Source organism: Octopus bimaculoides, chromosome 19, assembly GCF_046866305.1.
Source record: "Octopus bimaculoides isolate indiv1 chromosome 19, ASM4686630v1, whole genome shotgun sequence".
Taxonomy (NCBI): domain Eukaryota; kingdom Metazoa; phylum Mollusca; class Cephalopoda; order Octopoda; family Octopodidae; genus Octopus; species Octopus bimaculoides.
Genome location: NC_142946.1, coordinates 24,229,502 through 24,250,320, shown reverse-complemented (window position 1 = coordinate 24,250,320; position 20,819 = coordinate 24,229,502). Strand labels below are relative to the sequence as shown.

Here is a 20,819-nt window from a genome sequence, read left to right as displayed (position 1 = left end):
GATATATCAATTTAAAGGATAAGCATATTACAATGAATAATACTAGGTGGACTTTTCCTTTTTCTCTCTCATTTTCTTTTTTCTTTGTGATGTAATCTTGGGATTGAAAACGTTTGCGGCTGAAGATAGCTTTAAACCATCCTGTCTAACAATTATACACTCATATAATGATGCAACGACAGTTTGTGTATAAAGCTTGAAATACGTGTACCACGGAATCCTTTGTGTTCTGTTTTCATTTTACATTTTAATATATTCTTTCACCTCGGCCACTATCTGGCATATACAGGTACTTACACTTATCAAGTATTACCTCTAAAATATACATACATATATATATATATATATATATATATATATATATATATATATATATATATATACACATACATATATAAATACACACACACACATATTTTTTAATGCAAAACTTTAAAGTTTTGTATTAATAAATAATTAACAGATGGTAGTCAATTTGTCTGCTGACCAAAAGTTTTCTACATTTTCTGATTATTTTATATATATATATATACCTATACATATATATACAGTCAAAATAAGCAACAAGGATATCATTAACTTTGGATATCCTTCTTGCTTATTTTGACTTTAATCACCTTATTTTGAAGCTGTATGGATAATACCATACTTAATTCTGGTTCCTAAACTTAAATACCATATTCACCTGAATCTATCTATGTATATATATATATATATATTATTGTGAGAGGTTAGGAAATCAGAGTATTTCCAATACAGCACTCAACCTAAACTTATGGCTATGTACATTCTCTTTATTACGTTAATAATACAAGATCTATCCTCTTATTTGGATTATACTGATATATTTATATACAACACATACACACATATAATCATCTTCATACATTTTTATGCCCGTTATTCCTTGCTAGTAGGGGCTGGAGCAAAACATTGTTAAAGCATTGTTTTATAGCCCGCCTTTGCTACTGTTAATCCTTACCCGTTTTTCAAGTGAATTTATGTATATAAATAAATAAATAAATACACTCACACACACACGTATATTTAGACACACATAGATACACATGTGTGTCAGCCTACATAGAGATATTATTCATCACATACAAACAAATACATTCTGAACAAAGAAACAATAGTAAATACTTTGTGACACACCTACAAACACACACACACATACACACTTATCTTCTACACATATTAATCATTTCTACGAAGAAAACAATTGACGCAGATTCATTTTCATCCCATATTTTAAATCCTGAAATAAAATAAGTAATATATTCACTCACACCACTGTGAAAAATCAGAATTTTCCACAACATTCATAGGTCATTAAGTGCAATAAAACCTTTTGTTTCCGTCATAGCTGTAATCAGCTGGGAGTTCAAGTTTGAGTGGACTGTCATGTGTTGACATCATAACATATCATACTTCAAGTTTTGAATCCTCTAACAGATGTTTGCAATGTGCATAACAAATATTTGCATACATTTTACAATTTTATCGTGTTTTACATTAATTGATATTATGTATATATATATATATATATATATATATATATATATATATATATATATATATATATATAAATATATATATATATATATATATATATATATATATATATATATAAATATATATATATATATATATATATATATATATATATATATATATATATATATATATATATATATATATATATATATATATATAAATATATATATATATATATATAAATATATATATATATATATAAATATATATATATATATATATAAATATATATATATATATAAATATATATATATATATATAAATATATATATATATATAAATATATATATATATATAAATATATATATATATATATAAATATATATATATATATATAAATATAAATATATATATATATATATAAATATAAATATATATATATATAAATATATATATATATATAAATATATATATATATATAAATATATATATATATATAAATATATAAATATATATATATATATATAAATATATATATATATATAAATATATATATATATATATAAATATATATATATATATATAAATATATATATATATATAAATATATATATATATATATATATATAAATATATATATATATATAAATATATATATATATATAAATATATATATATATATAAATATATATATATATATATATATATATATATACACACACATACATACATATGTATATATATACACATACATAGACACATATATACATACATACACACACACACACACACATCTTTATCTAGATTGTCCATAGATAGATAATGTGCATATATGTATATGTGTATGTATATATATATATATATATATATATTCATATAGCGAGGGATTTTCAATCTGAGCAAAATACTCCACAAATTCTCTGTCGGCATATCAGGCTAGCAGTATTGTTTACATTAGTGAAGAACTTTGAGCATTCTTATGGCAGGGTCCGAGGTTCTGGTTCATCACAATTCTATATTTTAAATCCGTGGTTGGGCTCCAGTCAAACTGGTTTTACACAGAGTGTTATATAAGACAAGTTATAATGTTTATTACATATTTTTCCATTATTAGAGTAAATTTTCAGTAGTCATTAAAGGTTTTCTTCAACTTATCAATAAACCAACAGAATAAACCTTTTGGTAACGTACCTATAATGACTACTGGAAACAGCTGTAAGCCAAATTTACTCTTAATAAATGACCTGTATTTACACACACTTGATATTTTCACATTTGATTCCCAACTCTAATAACTTTTATGATATTTTACGTCTAATTACTTTTTTGTATAATAGTGCTCACTTGCTTAGTAAATATTGTTTTCATTATTTTATCAGCCATAATCTCTCTTTTTTAAACAAACATAAAGGTAGTCCAACTATGTTTAGTGTGAAAAAAATATCAGCAATCACACAGAGATATTTTAATACCTATAGCATATCAATTAGTCATGGCAGCAAATTCACTTGAAAATTCTTAGATAACAATGGAAAAGAAATAAGTCACAAAATTTTAAAGCTTCAGTAAGTTTTAATAAGTTGTCCAAATAGTTTTTTTCCAGTATGTACAAACAATAAACTGAGGGAATTTACACAGCAAATTTAAGTCAACAAAATACCTGATTTCCTCATGTGAAATAATGAAATAAAACTTGAAATGAAAAAATTGCAATGAATATATATATATTAAGTAAATTATTATTAATGAAAACAATTAGAGGTGGGGGAAAGAGAGTGAGAGACTGTATTGCAAATGAAAATGAAAAATTTCGCCAAAACATAATATTTGTCTTTATTGCCCACAGGAGGCTAAACATAGAGGGGACAAATAAGGACAGACAAATGTATTAAGCCATTTACATTGACCCCAGTGCATAACTGGTACTTATTTAATCGATTTCGAAAGGATGAAAGGCAAAGTCGATCTTGTGGCAGAATTTGAACTTAGAACGTAATGGCAGACGAAATCCACTAAGCATTTCGCCCGGCGTGCTAACATTTCTGCCAGCTCGCCGTTTTTTTGCCAAAACATAATATTGTTTATCAAATGTTAAAACCTACTCTGCAGTGAAGGTAAAGCTTAGCAACAAATATTTAAATTTGTGAACAGACATTTCGAAACTGCCTTTTTATTGCTATATTAACAGAGGAATTTATAAAAATTTCCCAGAGAGAAAAACCAATAAAAGCTTGTAAACAACTATCTCATACCAAATATTTAAATTTGTGAACTTGAAATATTCAATAATAAAAGGAAATTCAGAAAGTAAATTTTTCTGAAAACTTCAATTCATAAAAAATCTCACTTGCTTAGTAAATATTTCTTTCAGTAATTTATTGTAGTTGCAATATATCTGTAATTTAAACAAACTTCAAGGTAACCCAACTACATTTAGCATGTTAGGAATAGCAGCGATCACATAGTTATTATTGTAAGGCTTATAGTGTGCCAAACAGCCATACCAACAAAATCACTTCTTAATTTGTCTTTTTAAAATATTAGAAAATTTTCATTTTATCAAAAATGTTCATTTAACAAACTCTGGCAGAAACTGATATTATTCTTGAAATTGTGCCTTGTATCAAAGCCCCAAAGTTATACAGCTATTTTGTCTAATAGCATTCATTCATTCAATAAATAATTTTTTTACATTACGTATATAGGATAAACTGTGGGTTTTGCAAATAGCGAATTAAAACTTGAAATGAAAATACTGAAATGAATATATATTAAACTATCATTAATGAAAATAGAGGCAAGAGAGAGTGAGAGACTGTTGCATATGAGTAATATAGTTTATTAAACATTAAAATCTACTCTGCAGTGAATGCAGCAAATATTTAAATTTGTGAAAAACTTGTAGTTCAAATATTTAATAAACTTCAGAAATTGAAATTACAGGAAATTTCTTGGAAAATCAATTTATAAAAAAATTTTCAGATGGTCAAGCCTATAATAATTGCTTTCTTTTAGTAACTGTTACATACCTAATTAATAAGCAGCTTTCTCCATTATAATATATATATATATATATATATATATGCACACATACACATCTATATAGACACACAAACCCTCATATAAATATATACACAAATTTATATAGGAAGATATACATACACACACACACACACACACACACACACACTCACACAAACATACAATTGTATGTGTGTGTGTGTGTGTAATCACTCTTTAAAGAGGCAGGCAAACAAGCATATGTGAGATTGTCATGTCAAAAAAGATGGCTACCTCAAGTGCAACTGTGAAGAAAAAGACACTTAATATGCTCTGTAGGGTGGCTGGTATTAAGAAGGGCATCTTGACATAGAAACCAAGCCAAAATTGAAATGTGAGTGAAATGAATTCCCCTGGCCCTGTAGGTGAGCAGCACTTCTGAACATGGTAATGATGATGTGAGTGTGTTACTGTCTTCTTGCTGTGACGATGCCTGATGTTTGTAAATGAGTATCCCCAGCAAACAAGTAGTGTCCTTCATTTCCAAGCTTCTGGGAAAATATGTCTCACCATTTTGAAATAAACATGTAAGGGTTGATGACAGGAAGAGCATCTCTTTCTAAGAATTCCATCCAACTCATGCAAGCATGGAAAAGTGAATGTAAAAGTGATGAAGATTATGATGTTAATATATATATGTGTGTGTGTGCGTATTCTTTTATTCTTTTACTTGTTTCAGTCATTTGACTCTGGCCATGCTGGAGGGTTTTAGTCAAAGAAATCAACCTCAGGATTTATTTTTTTAAAGCCTAGTACTTATTCTATCAGTCTCTTTTGCCGAACCACTAGCGGATGTAAACACATCAACACCGGTTGTCTAGAGGTCAGTCACAAAGACACATATAGATATATATGACGAGCTTCTTTCAGTTTTTGTCTACCAAATCCACTCAGGGCTTTGTTCAGCCCAATGCTATGGTAGAAGACACTTGCCCAAGGTGCCATGCAGTGGGACTAAACCCAAAATAATGTGGGTTGAGACACAAACTTCTTACCACACAGCCACACTTGTGCCTATATATATATACACACACACTTATTATTTTTTTACTCATTTGTAAAATATTCTTGCAATATTTTTTATGCGATGTCTATTCCTGTCTCTTTCTCCTTTGTCTCCATTTTGCCTTCTTCCCACTCTCTTTTTCTCCTTTTCCCTTCCTAATACTTTCCTCTGTTGCTTCTGTCCCTCTGCCCTCCTTTTCTCTCCTCCCACTACCATGTGGCCCGTGACCATTCACACATCTTTCATCCCTTTTTTGGCTTTACTGTTGACTTGGTCAATCACATTTCCCTGTGCTCCTACACTTTTCCTTCATGGTCTGTTTATTTCTTCCTTCGTTTTTTTCTTTCTCATTTCCAGTTGTACAGGACATTTGCATTTCCCTTTCCATTTCCCCATATAACTCAGTCCTGTTGCCGCACAGCTTTTTAAGTTGTTTATGTATAATTATTTTATTTTGTAGTGTTTGTTTACATTGTTGTCTTGTATGTTCATTAACTACTCCCAGTGGCTTTTCACCGCTGGCGCCACCAAAAGTGAATAGTATCAACGTTAAAGGTACAAAATTGTAAGGATCTTCTGGATGTTGACTAATGAGGAATTAGCTAGAAACTTTCTATTTGTTGTTTAAATTTTTGAAATATATATATATATATATATATATATATATATATATTTATATATATATATATACATATATATATATACATATATATATATATATATATATGTATATATATATATATATGTATATATATACACGTACATACACACAGAGATTTTTGTTTCTTTTCTTTTCTGGTACTTAGCCAGATGTTAAGAGGATCTGGGAGAAATAGTAAATCATTGAGCAAAAATAACTGGATAAGAGCCCTTTGCTTGCAGACAAATGTTCACCCAACCTTTGAATCAGATACTGAAAGTTGTCCCCCAGCTATTCATTTACTTTTCCTATGAAATCCAAAACTTTAGAATAACCACAATCAATTTAGGCACAATGAAAGATAGATCCAATGAGATTTTTGAAAAGCTAAAATGAATGGGGGGGGGGGATGCATGTTGCATGTCAGAAGTAAGAGATGGGGAAACTTCAGCCAAACTTCTCATGGGCAAAGAACAAAGGTATAAATTCTTCTAGGTAGGCAATAGCAATGTTGTGGGTGGTGTGAGCATACATTTGGCAAAAGAAATGGATAAATAAAGTGGTTGAAGTAGCCATAGCGTGTGATAGGATAATTAAGTTTAGATTAGTCTTGGAAAGCATGACAGCAGCATATATCTCTGCATATGCACCTTAAATGGGACAGGCAGATGAACAAAGGGCTGTTTTTATGAAGCCCTTTTGTAGGTTATTTCAATGACAAATGACAAGGATCTTATCTTCGTGATTGGTGACTTCAGACAAACTGGACAATGTTCTGATAGATTCTACAATGTACACAGGGGCTATGATTTTGGTTTGTGAAATGAGGGGAAAAACAAGGCTTTTGGAGTTCTATGATGCAAATAACCTGATGATCTACAACACTTACTTCAGGAAATCCGCAAGCCATTTGATCACCAATCAATCTGGTGAACACTGAGATACAGAAACTTAAAAATCCATTGAACAGTCAGAAATTTAGAAGTACCAGTTGAAGCATTTGATGACAAGGAGGAGAACTAGATGCATAACATAGATGAGAATCGGAAATTCTTATGGGACTACAGACCAAGTCTGTGGCTGGTGCAAAGTTCCAGCCAGATTGAAGGTTACAAAGTGATGAAACAATTAAATAGACAGAGGTGTAAATTCAACAAGACAGACTTAGAAAGACTGGAAGAATGGATGCAGCAGAGAATCATACCAATTAGAAGACAAGGAAGCAACAGATTTATTTAGCAAATGGAGAAGCAGAAAATAAAAAGCTTGCCAATATTCTACAGCATAAGGTGAATTTTATTTCCTTACAACTTTCTGCAATTCTATTTCCTTATAACTTTCTAAAAAATGTATATTTTGTTCATGAAGTTTTGCAGAGATACATTTTCAAGGGTGAAGATTACAAATGATGATGAAATTAAAGAATTATTCTCCCCATCCTTCTTTCATAACTCTCTTTAAAATGCATATTTTTTAAATAAAACATCATTATGTTGATAAAATTAAAGCAAATAAATTTAGAGGATGAGATCTAGACCACTTTCCACACCACCCAATTGTATTACCAACAATTTCTCTAATTTTAGCAATTTTTTAAAAAACATTTTATCAACAGAATTGCAATCTACACCTAGAGAAACATATTTCTGTGAAATTTCATTAAAAATATGCAACTTAAAGAGTTATAAGGAAACAATGTTGAGAGCAGGAAAAGATATGTACGTATGTGTGTGTATGTATATGTATACATATCTGTGTGTGTGTGCATGTGTATCTATAGACTGTATAAGTACATATATACATATGTATAAATATGAATATGGATATATCTTTACTATGAAAGAGATAAATCCTGTGCCAAGGATTACCCAAGATGGCTGGTACCTCCTCCCAACTGTAGAAACCAACCAGGAAGCCAGTCTGTCAGACATTGCCTTAAAGCTAACAACCACAACTTGTTTTTCTCTCAGTGTGTACTCCACTAACCTTTGTCTTCCTAGACTCACCCATAAATCATCAGGGCAGTGGACAGATCACCCCCCCCCCCCGCCAACATGTCTAAGATGTCCTATCTACTCCACTCTTAGATAGATGTTCTGACAAGAACTATAGGGTTCATCACTCTGGAAGTGGTCTTACAGCAGGATCATTCACCATCTTGAGTATTTCACCAAAAATTTTTGACAGGGTGGCTTCCTATTACAATACTGCTTTTACAAAGACTGGTTTCAAAGATAAAACTACTCACACATCCCCATCTTGGGCATACTACACTTAGAACAGATTGCATAACCATAGTTGGTTCACACTCCCCTTTTTCTTAAATGTTAAGAATAACACTGACAAACATTTTCTACTGCTAATGGATCAACATTTCCTAATTCACCACCAATTCCAGAAACAAGAACTGCATAAAAGTTGCAGCTGTACTTCTAATAGAAAAAAATATCATAATGCATAAGCAACAATACCACATGTGGTAAGTAGAAAAACCACAGTTTACTACTCAATCAATTATGTAATACTGAAGCAATAATAAATGAAGCTGAAGTTACCTCTGCCAAACATAGGAATGACAAAGTGGAAAAATCAAACAAAATTACAGTAATAATATTTCATCCTTCAGGAATGCTGAAAAGAACACAACTTTGTTAAATTACATATGGTACTATCTGTGAATTACCTGAATACAAGTTCTGAATCTTTCACTAACTGTGACCACTTTAACAAAATGATGCTTAAATACTGGAAATTCACACCACTATTGTATTGGATAAAGTTTTAACAAACAGCTGCACTCTTTTTATTCAGGTAACCCTGTTACCTGATCATCCTTCTATCTTTTAAATACAGAGTACACTAGCAGCTCCAGCACAAGAGAGGTTGTTATGTCTTCAACAAGACTAAAGGATCCCCTCAACTCACAGTTTTCTCTGCTCAATCACTGAACTGAGTACATTTTATCATGGCACCAGCACTTCTAATAGATGCCATGGAATTATCAGGATGTCATATTAATTTGAAAAGATGTGGAGATCCTATAGGATGATACCTTGTCAGTACTACATTTTCTTCATTCGTTAAACCCACAGTTGTACCTTTTCCCAAAGCATGGAATTTATAAATGTATCGTGACTCAAGAAACATCTCTCAACTTTACTTCAGGATGACTTGAAACTGCATGAAACGACTAACAGTAAGAATGTAAAACTATTGGATTTCAATGTGGAAATATTCCACAGACATTCGAATAAAATTTGGTGAATAACAAGAAAAATTTGTACCTGCCAAGAAAATATACAAAATGAATGGCCTATCATTACAGTAAGGTAAAAAATACAAACGTTTTGGACCAGATGAGAATGTCAAGTATGTTAGACCTATTAACAAGGGGAGGGCAAGAAATGAGTACCTCAAGAGAGGAAAAAGAATATGGTAATCTACAAGCAATATAGCTTAAAACAACTTTGTTGAGCCTATCTTGACTTCTACTTTTGGTTTTTTTGAACTGGTTATAACACGAACATAATGAGATGGACATACAGATTAGAAACTGCTCAGACTAATAAGAAATATTAATAAAACAGTGATACAAATAGACTATATTGCCCTTACAAGGAAAGCAGTCAGGGCCTTAAATCTATAAAAATGTTATTTGAGCAAGACTGTAATGCAGAAGCAACATCTCAGCAGCTACCTAGATTAAGTTTACAAATAAAAAAATGCAACTACCATTAGGATTAGGATAACTGATGCATTTTAGGCAAGGGGAATAAGGAACATAAGAAAAATTATATATGTGTGTATAGCGACCAAGAGAGTGGCAAAATGTTATCAATCTTTTGTCACTGAAATCCAACGACATACAGATGTTTCCCGATTATTTCATTTCTTGATTTATTTTGTATTTTATAAAATCCTATGGTAATGGATGTGCATCAGCATTTGCAGACTTGACCAGTGGCTGGCCTAAAAAGTCATATCCACACATCACATACAAAGATGAAAGTAAATCAGAACAGTCAAGCTGAATGTGAGACAGCTATCATCTGACAAGATGAGGCAATCATCATGTATAACCATATTTAGACACACACACATGCATGCAAATCATTTTGGCATACATGTCATAGACAAATATATTATTGAGGCAATAGTTTACAGCCAGAGGCTCATTCTGTCACTTGCTCAGACTTGATTTTCCAGTAAGGGATATCTTACTTTATGTCATCAAATGTCAAAGCTGTTTATGGCTTGTGGAAAAGAGAAATGCCAACAATATCATCACTGTTTATAGCTCACTTTTTGGAGAAGTTCAAATTATATATATAAAATACTTAAAAAAAAGGCACATGCATGCACAGACACTTGTGTGTGTGTGTGTGTGTGTGTGTGTGTGTGTGTCGATGATAAATGGCTATAACAAAATACCTGCCAACCCCAACCAAGACCATCACTAACCACCAGATGTAACCTGTGGACAATTGTTCCAAGCAAAAATCACTCTTGCCAGCCATCAGAAGCACCAAAATAAATGATGAAGTACAAATGAAGAAAGAAATAATTGGAAATGAAGAGAAGCTACCAGCATCCCACCCTACCATGTGCAGTACCCTATATAAGGGACTAACATTGCAGAATACACTATACCACAGTCTTCCACCAAAGTGATGCCAGCATCTAGTTCAAGCATGTGGGTTTAAAAATAGATAAATAGCTGGAGTCACATCCACAGCATTATCACAATATAACCTGAGTTGACCAATAAAGGCCTAACACTTAGAAGACATCTTGAATCTGTCTTAAATCTCTCTCTCTCTCTCTCTTCTGATATTTGATAAAACGAATGTATCTTATGTACCCACAAAACTTTAAGCCGTATGAAACTGAGTCAAATATACACACACATACACATTCATATATTAATGGTTAAACTAACTGCTAGGTAATTCTTTTTCTCTGTGTGTTATAGGTGCAGGTGCGGCTGTGTGGTCAGGAAGTTTGTTTCCCAACCATGTTTTTTGGTTCAGTATCAAGTTGTACCTTGGGCAAGTGTCTTCTACTAAATTGCTGGGTTGGCCAAAGCCTTATGAGTGGATCTGATAGACAGGAATTGAAAGAAGCCTATTGTCATCCTCCTCCTCCTCATCATTTAATGTGTGTGTGTGTGTGTGTATGTCATAGTGTCTCCTTGTCTTGACATTGTGTCACAATTGTAAATGAGCATCACTGTCATACAAGTAGTGGTGTTTATTTCTAATATTTTGTATGGGGAAGGGAAAATATTACCTTGTGTGTTAAATAGATGAAACTTAGCAACAGGAAGGGCATGCAGCCATAGAAAATCTGCGTCAAAAGACTCTATCCAGTCCATGCAAGTATGGAAAAATGGGAGTTAAAACAATGGTGATAATTTGGTTTTGTCAGTTTGTCAAAAACAAGCAAACTGAAACTTAGAAGTCACAGTCAACCTTTTGCTTGTAAACATTTAATCAAAATGTACACTGCTAAATAGTATTGAATAATCCTTCAATTTATTATCAACCCTTTAGCATTCAGATTTTTTTGTCAAATGAATTGCTTACTTATTCACATTGTTTTGAATTAATTACGGACTATCTTGTAGTTTCAAGATTTCAATGGTGTATTTGTATATTTTTAAATGATATTGTAAGGTAGGTGTAAGAGGTTGGATCTGGTCAGTTTTAACATAAAATAGGTAGAATATTTAGACTGGATATGGCTGGATTAAATGCTAAATGGTTAAATTATTTTTATACATAACTTGACATAAAAACAACATTAATATGTATACATGTACATATGTATATCTATTAAGATATAGATATGTATGTATGTATGTGTGCATACATATATGTCAGACAGATTTGTTGAGGTAGATTTGTTGTGGTCAGATGATTTTAGTGTTGCCAACTTGTATTCGTTTCCCATACTTCCTAATGACCAGACATGTTTTCTTGAAAGATTGGAAACAATCCATCAATTGAAAAATAATCACTGTTGAGTTCTATTCTTGTTTGTCATACAAAATAAATTTATGTATATGCCCATAAAGAAGCTGTTTACAGTAATATCACTTTGAAAATATTGATTCTTGTCTGATCACTGCTCTTAAGCAACATCAAGCTTAATTAGCACATCAAGCTTAATTAGCACATCAAGCTTAATTAGCACCTACATACTTGTAAGTAAAGTCCTCAGTTAAGTGTAGGCATGAGAGTGTGATTACAAAGTTCACTTCTAACCATGTGGTTTTCAATTCAGTTCTACCATATGACATCTTGGCTAAGTTTTATTTATCCCCACTTAAATGTGGATGTTCTGTTAGAACAAACTATACTGCAGTAGTTACCATGAGAAACTCTTATATTGACTTTCAGTGCAAAATGCATGCTTATTTATATCACTAGTGAGGAGATAAATCCTTTCCACCTCCAGCACCAAATCACATGACTTTGACGTTCCCAGGTCTTGTCAATGATGGACATTCGAGTGGTAGAGATAACAACAATTCATCTCCCTGCCAGCAAATAAGGGGTAAGTATTTTGTACTACAGATCCAGGCTAACTGAGCATGTAAGTGAACTTAGTAGACAGAAACTGAAAGAAACCAGTAGTATACCCAATGACTGGCAATGTATCATTGTAAACTGCTATAAAGGCAAAGGAGACACCTTGCAAAGAATGCACAATAGAAGAATCAGACAACTGGATCACACTACGAAGGCCATAGAGAGAGTCAAAGCACAACTGATCTATGACAGAGCAGACCTAGATGAGATGCAGTTTGGCCTCATGGCCAGAAGAGGTACTACAGATGCAATCTTATAAGTGAGGCAACTGCAGGAGAAATACTTGGTTAAGAATAAATCATTATTCCTGGTTTTAGCTGATTTGGAGAAGGTGTCTGACAGGGCACCACATACAGTAATTTGGTGGTAGGAATCTAACAAGGTTCAGACCTCAGTCCTCTCCTGAGGAGTTAAGACACGGTATCCATGGGAACACTAGGATGCTGATGATTTAATTCCCATAGCTAAATCCATAGAGACATTAGAAAGGAAATTCCAGGCTTGGAAGCTAAATTTAGAATCAATAGGTCTTTATTAACTAAACTTACTAAAAATGAAGGTTTTTAGTAGAAAAGAAGACAAGGTCCTGGTACCTTCAGGTGAATGCTCTTACTCAATATGCAGAAAAGAAACAGGTATAAACTTCGGCCCTTGTCTTCCTGGATTTTTTCTTTTCCATGAGTTCTATTCATATTAAATGGTGAAATGTCATGGAGAAGATGACAAAAGACCAGAATAATTGGCAGTATATGATTCCTGAGAAGAGCAGCCCACCTTGGTGAAAAAGTTCTGAGCATGCTCTTGTGCCCATGTGTGTGTGTGTGTGTGCGTGTACACACACACACACAGGCAATGATACAAATACATACTTACATATATGTGGATGTGTAGTAAGAAGCTTGCTTCCCAACCACATGAATCTGAGTTCAGTCCCACTGTGTAGCACCTTGGCCAAGTGTCTTCTGCTACAGCCTCAGGCTGACCAAAGCCTTGTGAGTGGAATTGGTAGACGGAAACTGAAAGAATCCCGTTGTATGTACGTATGTACTTATGATCTATCGATCTATCTATCTATGTGTGTTTGTCTTTGTACCCCCATCACCACGTGACAACCCAGTATTTAAGTCACCGTAACTTAGCTGTTAGGCAAAAGACACTGACAGAATAAGTACTAGGCTTAAAAAATAAGTCATGGGGTCGATTTGTTCGACTAAAAACCCTTTAAGGTGGTATACCAGCATGACTGCAGTCACATGACTGAAATACACACAAATATATAAATATGTATGTATGGATGGATGTCTGTGTTTATCTCATCATCACAAGTTTACTGGTGTTGGTGTGTTTCAGTGCATATAACTGAGAGGTCTGGTGAAGAAAGACTGGTAGTGTATGTACTAAACTTAAAAGTATGCAACAGGGTCAATCTCATCGTTTAGACTCTTCAAGGCCGTGCTCCAGCATGGCTGCAATAACCATTTATACACTTCTTTGTATTCTTTTGTTTTACTGATTGAACTGTGGACATACAGGCGCACTTCACCAAAGGGCTTTGTTGAACAAATTGGTCCCAGTAATTATTTTAAATCTGATACTCATTCTTATTATCTTTTTGCCGAACTGCTAAGTTACGCTGATGTAATAAAACGACACCAGTTTATCAAACAAAGCTGCATACACACACATGTGAATATAAATATATGCATATATACACACATACGATGCCTGGGTCTATAGAAGAAACAAGGTACAACGAAGTAAGAGTGAACCCGAAACCACCTACTTATACATCTGCCTTTGTGTGTGTGTGTGTGTGTGTGTGTGTATACATGTATACACACGCAAATATATAAGTTGAATAGCTGTATTATATGTACACACATTTTAATACATATGTATATAATTGTAAGTGTGTCACTGTTTTCATATATGTGTCTATACACATATAAATGTATGTGCCGACACATCTACGCATTTTAGCCTGGTATAGTTTGTTCAGAAATAATTTTTTATCTCTATGTCGCCGTTGTATACACATACATCTAAAATGTCAGTATATAATTATGTTTGTGTCGAAATAACAAGTGATAAACATATGTATTATAATTCCATTCACGTTTATGGTGCTTTATCAATATGTATTATATACGTTAAGGCAGCGAGCTGGTAGACTCGTTAGCACGCCGGGCAAAATGCTTACTTAGCGGCATTTCGTCCGTCTTATCGTTCCGATTTCAAATTCCGACGAGGTTGACTTTGCCTTTCATCCTCTTGGGATCGATACCAGTTGAGTACTGGAGTCGATGTAACTGACTTATCCCCCCCGTCCCCAAATTGGTGGTATGGAGCCAACATCTGAAACCAATATCATATTTATACTTTAGTGTTCACCACCGTTCGTACTCAACTTACTTTCAACTCCCAGCTTGCCATGTGACTGTTTATATACTAATGTACGATTTTGCATACGTAATTTGCATACCGCCAAACGAAATGTTATGGTATTTGCTCGATAACTGGGCACCCAATTCGTTGGAGGCGTCTCACTGTGTTTTGATTATATTTGTGGAATACCTCGATGAATCTATTTTTATCTAGTACAAGAAGATTGTCTTGTCATGTAGAATGTTAACCACTAACTAAATGGTGTCCCATCATAGTGGAGCAGTTTTCTCATTGGCTTCTTGCCTTAAACCGCACCCAAATATCGGTCCCTATGAACATTTAAATGACACTGCTCGTAAATAATAATTCCCAAGCTGTTTCTGCTGTTAAATCTTAAATTCGACGTTGGGTTGGCGTAATTATTAGAGCGTTGGGCCAATAGCTTAGAGGTATTAGTTAGAGCTTTATGTGTTCTTAGTTCAAATCTAGCCGAGATCAACTGTCAATTATTTTTGCAGGATCGCCAAAACAGAGTATAGCGTCGATTAATATGCCTACAATTCACACTAGAGATGAATGGAAAGAGGGGTTTTGTAAATATCTTTCGACTTCGTAAATCCCACAAACCCCTTGTTTCAATAAAAAGCAGTCTTCAAGTTTCTACAGTAGTTAGCAGATGATTATTACGCTTGGCAAACTGTAAAATAGTGATTCGCCCTCATCACGCGATGAATTTACTTTCTAAAGAGTGAAATTAACAGAAGAAAACATGCGAATTTCAAATTGCCAATCGTGTAACTGACAAAGATGTAAACGGGACATAACAGTTCTCTACAGTTGACGCGATTAGATATATAGACATGTGCACGTGACATATTTGTTTACATAGCAACACGACACTACTGTCTGAACAAAATTTCACGAACATCTGCTTGGGAGGAAAGAAAAAAAATGTCAAAACTAATTTAATTTCTTTCGGTGACGTTATACACGGTCATAGTTGCCAATGGCTAACTCGAAAACTCGTGCATCTCCAGAATAAGTACCTTAACAAAGATTTATATCTCTTCTTACTGTTATTAGACATTAACGATTTCCAATATTTCTACATAATATCTGCAATTGAACTTTCCTACAGAAAATGTCACACCAAAATTGTTCAAATTGGACCTAGACGTTTTCATAAGTTTACGTTACATTGATGTTTTTAATATTATACTAATAATTATTATTTAATCACACTGATAACGCATAACAAGCACTGTATTTTGGTTAACACTGCAGATTTGCTGCGGGGAGTCTTTAAAGTAAGGAAATTTTAGTCAACATTAAGCACATGATGTGAAACTATATCAGTAGTATGCAGTCGTCGTTGAAGATATGGCCTGCAGCTACAAGTGTCACTGCTACAAAGTTCAACAACTACGTAAGACTGCTGCATTGTATATTTATTAACCGCTACCTAATTATTAAAAGGAATAAAATATATTGGGTAAAAAAAATCTTAGTAAATTTCAAGTCGACTTTGAAGATAAACACTCCCAAGCTCTGAAATACCAAACTGGAAATGGAATAAACACCTACTGAAACAATGACATTATACAAGTAGCCACATAGATGCACACACACACACACGCATATGTATATATATATATATATATATATATATATATATATATATATATATATGTGTGTGTGTGTGTGTGTGTGTGTGTGTGTGTGTGTGTGTGACTGATAATGCACACACACACACATACATACATACAGGCACACCATTGCTTACTGATATTTAGTTATAAAAGACTAAACGACAGGGGAGTCTCATTTAGAAACTTATAGCAGGAAATTTATATATAAGCATATGTTGAGAAAAGGTTAAAGTTCATGAAGTTGGTTGTTAAAGGGGAAAACAGTAAAATCGCTAATTGAATGAATCAGAGTAGCTGGCTGTGCCACTTAGCAACACAATGCTAAAGTGACGTCAAGCTGGAAAGTGCATTGTGGGACAGTCAAAATTAACATGGCGCTATTGTAGAATGCCATGTGGAACTAACTGGAGTAGGACAGAATTTAGGCATTCATTAATCACTTACACACATATAATTCGTTGTAACACCTCATCTAAAAATCAGCGTAGGGTCTTTTCAAATTTTGAGTGAATAATAAAGAAAACATTTCGTTCAGGGATAGGTAGCTGTTGATTGTTAAATGTGATATTATACCAGTGGGATGGCGGCCATAAAGGGCAGAGGACTGACATGACAAGCGAGGGATACTAAATATCTTAAAAACATTGTAATAAAGTTATCTGAACAATTAAAAAATGACTGTCGAACATGGAAGATATAGTTCGAATAAATATTCATTTACTGTCAAAAATAATATTATAAAAATATAAGATAATTTGTAGAAGCAAAACTTAAGCACCAACTACAATTGAAGTAAACACTTGCGCTTAGTATAAATATCTATGAACATCAGCCAGATTCCATAATAGCAAACTGTAAGATAAACTTACCTGTGTTCACAGAATACTGCAACATTCTCTTCTTTCTCTAATTGGTGTAGCATTCATCTCCCGCACAATCTCAATAAAGACATTGTCGATGTTAAGTGTGGTTTTAGCAGAAGTCTCAAAGAATGGGCAGCCCCAGTTATCAGATAGAAGAGCTCCGTCTATAGTATTCACTTCACGCTGAGTCTGGGCAAGATCGACTTTGTTCCCAACCAACAACATAGGGATCCGATCGACACCTTTCACTCGCATAATCTGTTCACGCATAGTTTTGATATCCTGGAAAGTCTGCAGACTAGTAATGCTATATACTATAACAAAGCCTTGGCCGTTTTTTATGTACAAGTCTCTCATAGAAGCAAACTGTTCCGTGCCGGCTGTATCCAAGATCTCTAGAACACAAGGAGCAGTCTCCACTTCGATCTCCTTCCGATAGAAATCTTCAATAGTCGGATCATATTTCTCCATAAAATTACCAGACACAAACCGCACGGTGAGAGCGCTTTTGCCAACACCTCCGCTACCTAAAACAACCACTTTGTATTCCTTCATAATGAGTTTTAGTGCCAATTTTCAAAAAAATTGATATTGAAAAGAATAGACAAATAACAGATCAAGAAAACTACTTGGATTAATTTAGCAACGATTAATTAGTATAATCATTTTCCCTTCTTTTTATTATTTGGTTAAAAAATATTCCAGATTTTGGTTCGGAGGCTGTTTTAATCAGAGACGATACGAATATAATTATCTGTATGTAAACGACGTTTGAGCAGTAAAAAGTCTTTTCTTTATTTGATATTTTTCATTGTATGTAGTTTTCTGTCAACGAGGTTGATAGGACGGCAGTTTGAATAGCTGATTTAATCACTAGACAAATAAAAAGAAAATTATTGAGTAGATAGCAAAACAATAAGGTGTACAAGATGGTAAATTTAAGGAAGTATGAGAAAAACATATGACAAGTAGCCTAAACTGAGAGTCGCGAAGATGTTTAAAACGTAGAACAAACGTTGACAGCCGTTGCTGATGTAAACACAATGACACAAGCTTTAAATTAATGCTACAAATTAAATAAAATGTAAATAAAATTTTTTAAATGTATTTCTGTTTTACAAAAGTAAAGATGATAATGAAAAAGAAACTCACAAGTTGAAATGTTATTGAACAGGCCAACGAGAGAGAAAGACTCGCTGAGATTAGGAGTGTCAAGTGAATGAACAGAGGAAGTGTGATTGTATGTGTGCGTGTGTGTGATAATCTGTATGCGTTTAAGTGTTATGCACATAGTTAACAGACTTTAAGAGCATTGGTACAATAGTACCGCAGTTGGTAACTGTAGAAAGGTAACATTTCGTTAATCGACAATAAGAACTGGGAATAAAAAAAGGATAACGTTAAAGAAAAAGGGAATTTCTCTAAGTAGCGAGCGACATAAGAGTCACACAGCAGGATAAAGAGTAAAAAACAGTATTTATAACGTCCCATTAAGATGAAGAATGCTAAAAAGGTTAGAAAGAGAACTATGTAGAACTCTTGTTTCAACCAGCAATAAGATCTAAAGCCAAATATGATCTTTAATACAATCGTTCTATATGTGAGCATTTTACTGTACCTTTTCGAAGCTCTGCTCCAGCGTGCGAGGCTGAACAAGTAAATAGTAATTTTCAACAAACGTCTGGTTGTCTAAGATGCTTACCAAAGAGCAGCATCCATTTTGGATGGAGAGATCCAATTAACATCTCTAACACAGAAGAGTTCTACGCGATGACGCTCCGAGTTTAGCACTCAGCAGTTGCAGCAGTTTCTTTCTTTCTTCTATGAAATAACAGCTCACCTGCTACTTTAATTGAATTCTGTGTTCTCAGCTTCTATTCTGAAACTGTTGTCGAGACTCGCTACTACTGTTTCTCCTCGTTGCTCATTCTCGTTCTATTGATTACAAACTGAGTAATAGAAATCTTGAACTAATTAAAGAACAATTCTGGTTTGGGATGTTAGAAAGAAACATGCGCTTCTTCGACAAGTTCCTTAAGTATTTAAAATTGTTTCGATATGGTCCATGATAACAGATGCAATGAATATAAAAACAACAAAATTACTTAATTTAGAATGTCTTACACATTTTTTTTTTCGAAAACAGATTTTTAACGAGTTATATTACATCTTAACATATTCACACATTCAACAATACTCTTTTAATATATTTCGTGGATCTTTAAAATACCAATGGTTTGTAACATAAAACAGCTACTAATATAAAGAATGACTGATATACCATATTACTTACGTTTATTGTCTATAATTCTATATAGTTGCAATATACAAATCTTGATATATGTATCGTACTAACAAGCATGATTTTTTCTTAATGTAAAATAGGAAGTTGTGACGTTAACATCCTAAGCGAAGCGGTTCCTACTGGGAGTGGAAACCGAACGGTGAATTTGATTCGCCGAAATCATTCTCGCGCACCGCACGACTCCGATCGATTTGAAAATACCAATAAGAGGAGCCTCTATGCTGGCCTTCGATTTGCTACAAATAGCAGCCAAATCTCGTCAAACCACACCCTGCCATTCACAAAATAAATAAATAAAATGACGTACTCCTGGTTACACAGTAACTGAAAACAAGATGGGACTGTGATAGAAATTCATTTGATTATACGTCTTTCCGATTGAAGCAGTTTTGGGACTAAACAACACGGCACATATGTGATGGTTCAGTCAGCTAGAAATAACAGCCAAATTTCCGTCATATCAAACTCTACTCTCTGGAAGAATATTGTAATACTAATGATGCTTCGCTTTTGATCATAGTTCTGCTGAGTGACTGCTGATTGTGGATAAACAACACATAAGAGTAGAATAACTGAATGTTGTTTCCATTTCCACCATAGGTAACATGAAGTGGTTCTAATCAGCATAATGTTTCCATAGAGCTCGTTTTGCAATAAAATGAAACTTTTTTAATTATTATACATTAGTCTGGAGAATCGGTGATCAAAGCCGCTTACTGCTTTCCTTGATTAGAGTTTAGTGAGATCTGGATGGTTAAATTAGTCTTCATCATCATCATCATCATCATTTTAACGTCCACTTTTTCTTGCTTGCACGA

The 20,819-nt window shown here is 33.3% G+C and overlaps 1 protein-coding gene across 3 annotated transcripts in view; it reads right to left on the bottom strand.

The window, feature by feature from the left end:
- The window catches only part of LOC106884107 (ras-related protein Rap-2c), a 56,135-nt gene extending 36,007 nt beyond the window's left edge, over positions 1-20,128 (bottom strand). Inside the window, exons 1-2 of one of the 3 annotated variants that reach the window (XM_014935329.3) lie at positions 19,990-20,128; positions 17,703-18,569 (exon numbers count right to left, since the gene is read on the bottom strand). In XM_014935329.3, coding sequence (XP_014790815.1) covers positions 17,709-18,251 — 543 coding nt within the window. In that variant the 5' untranslated portion in view covers positions 18,252-18,569; positions 19,990-20,128 and the 3' untranslated portion in view covers positions 17,703-17,708. Of the gene's footprint in view, positions 1-17,702; positions 18,570-18,848; positions 19,231-19,314; positions 19,425-19,989 lie in introns of those variants that run through there. The other 2 variants (XM_014935328.3, XM_014935330.3) reach the window with 2 other exon arrangements.
- Between the last annotated feature and the right edge of the window lie 691 nt (positions 20,129-20,819).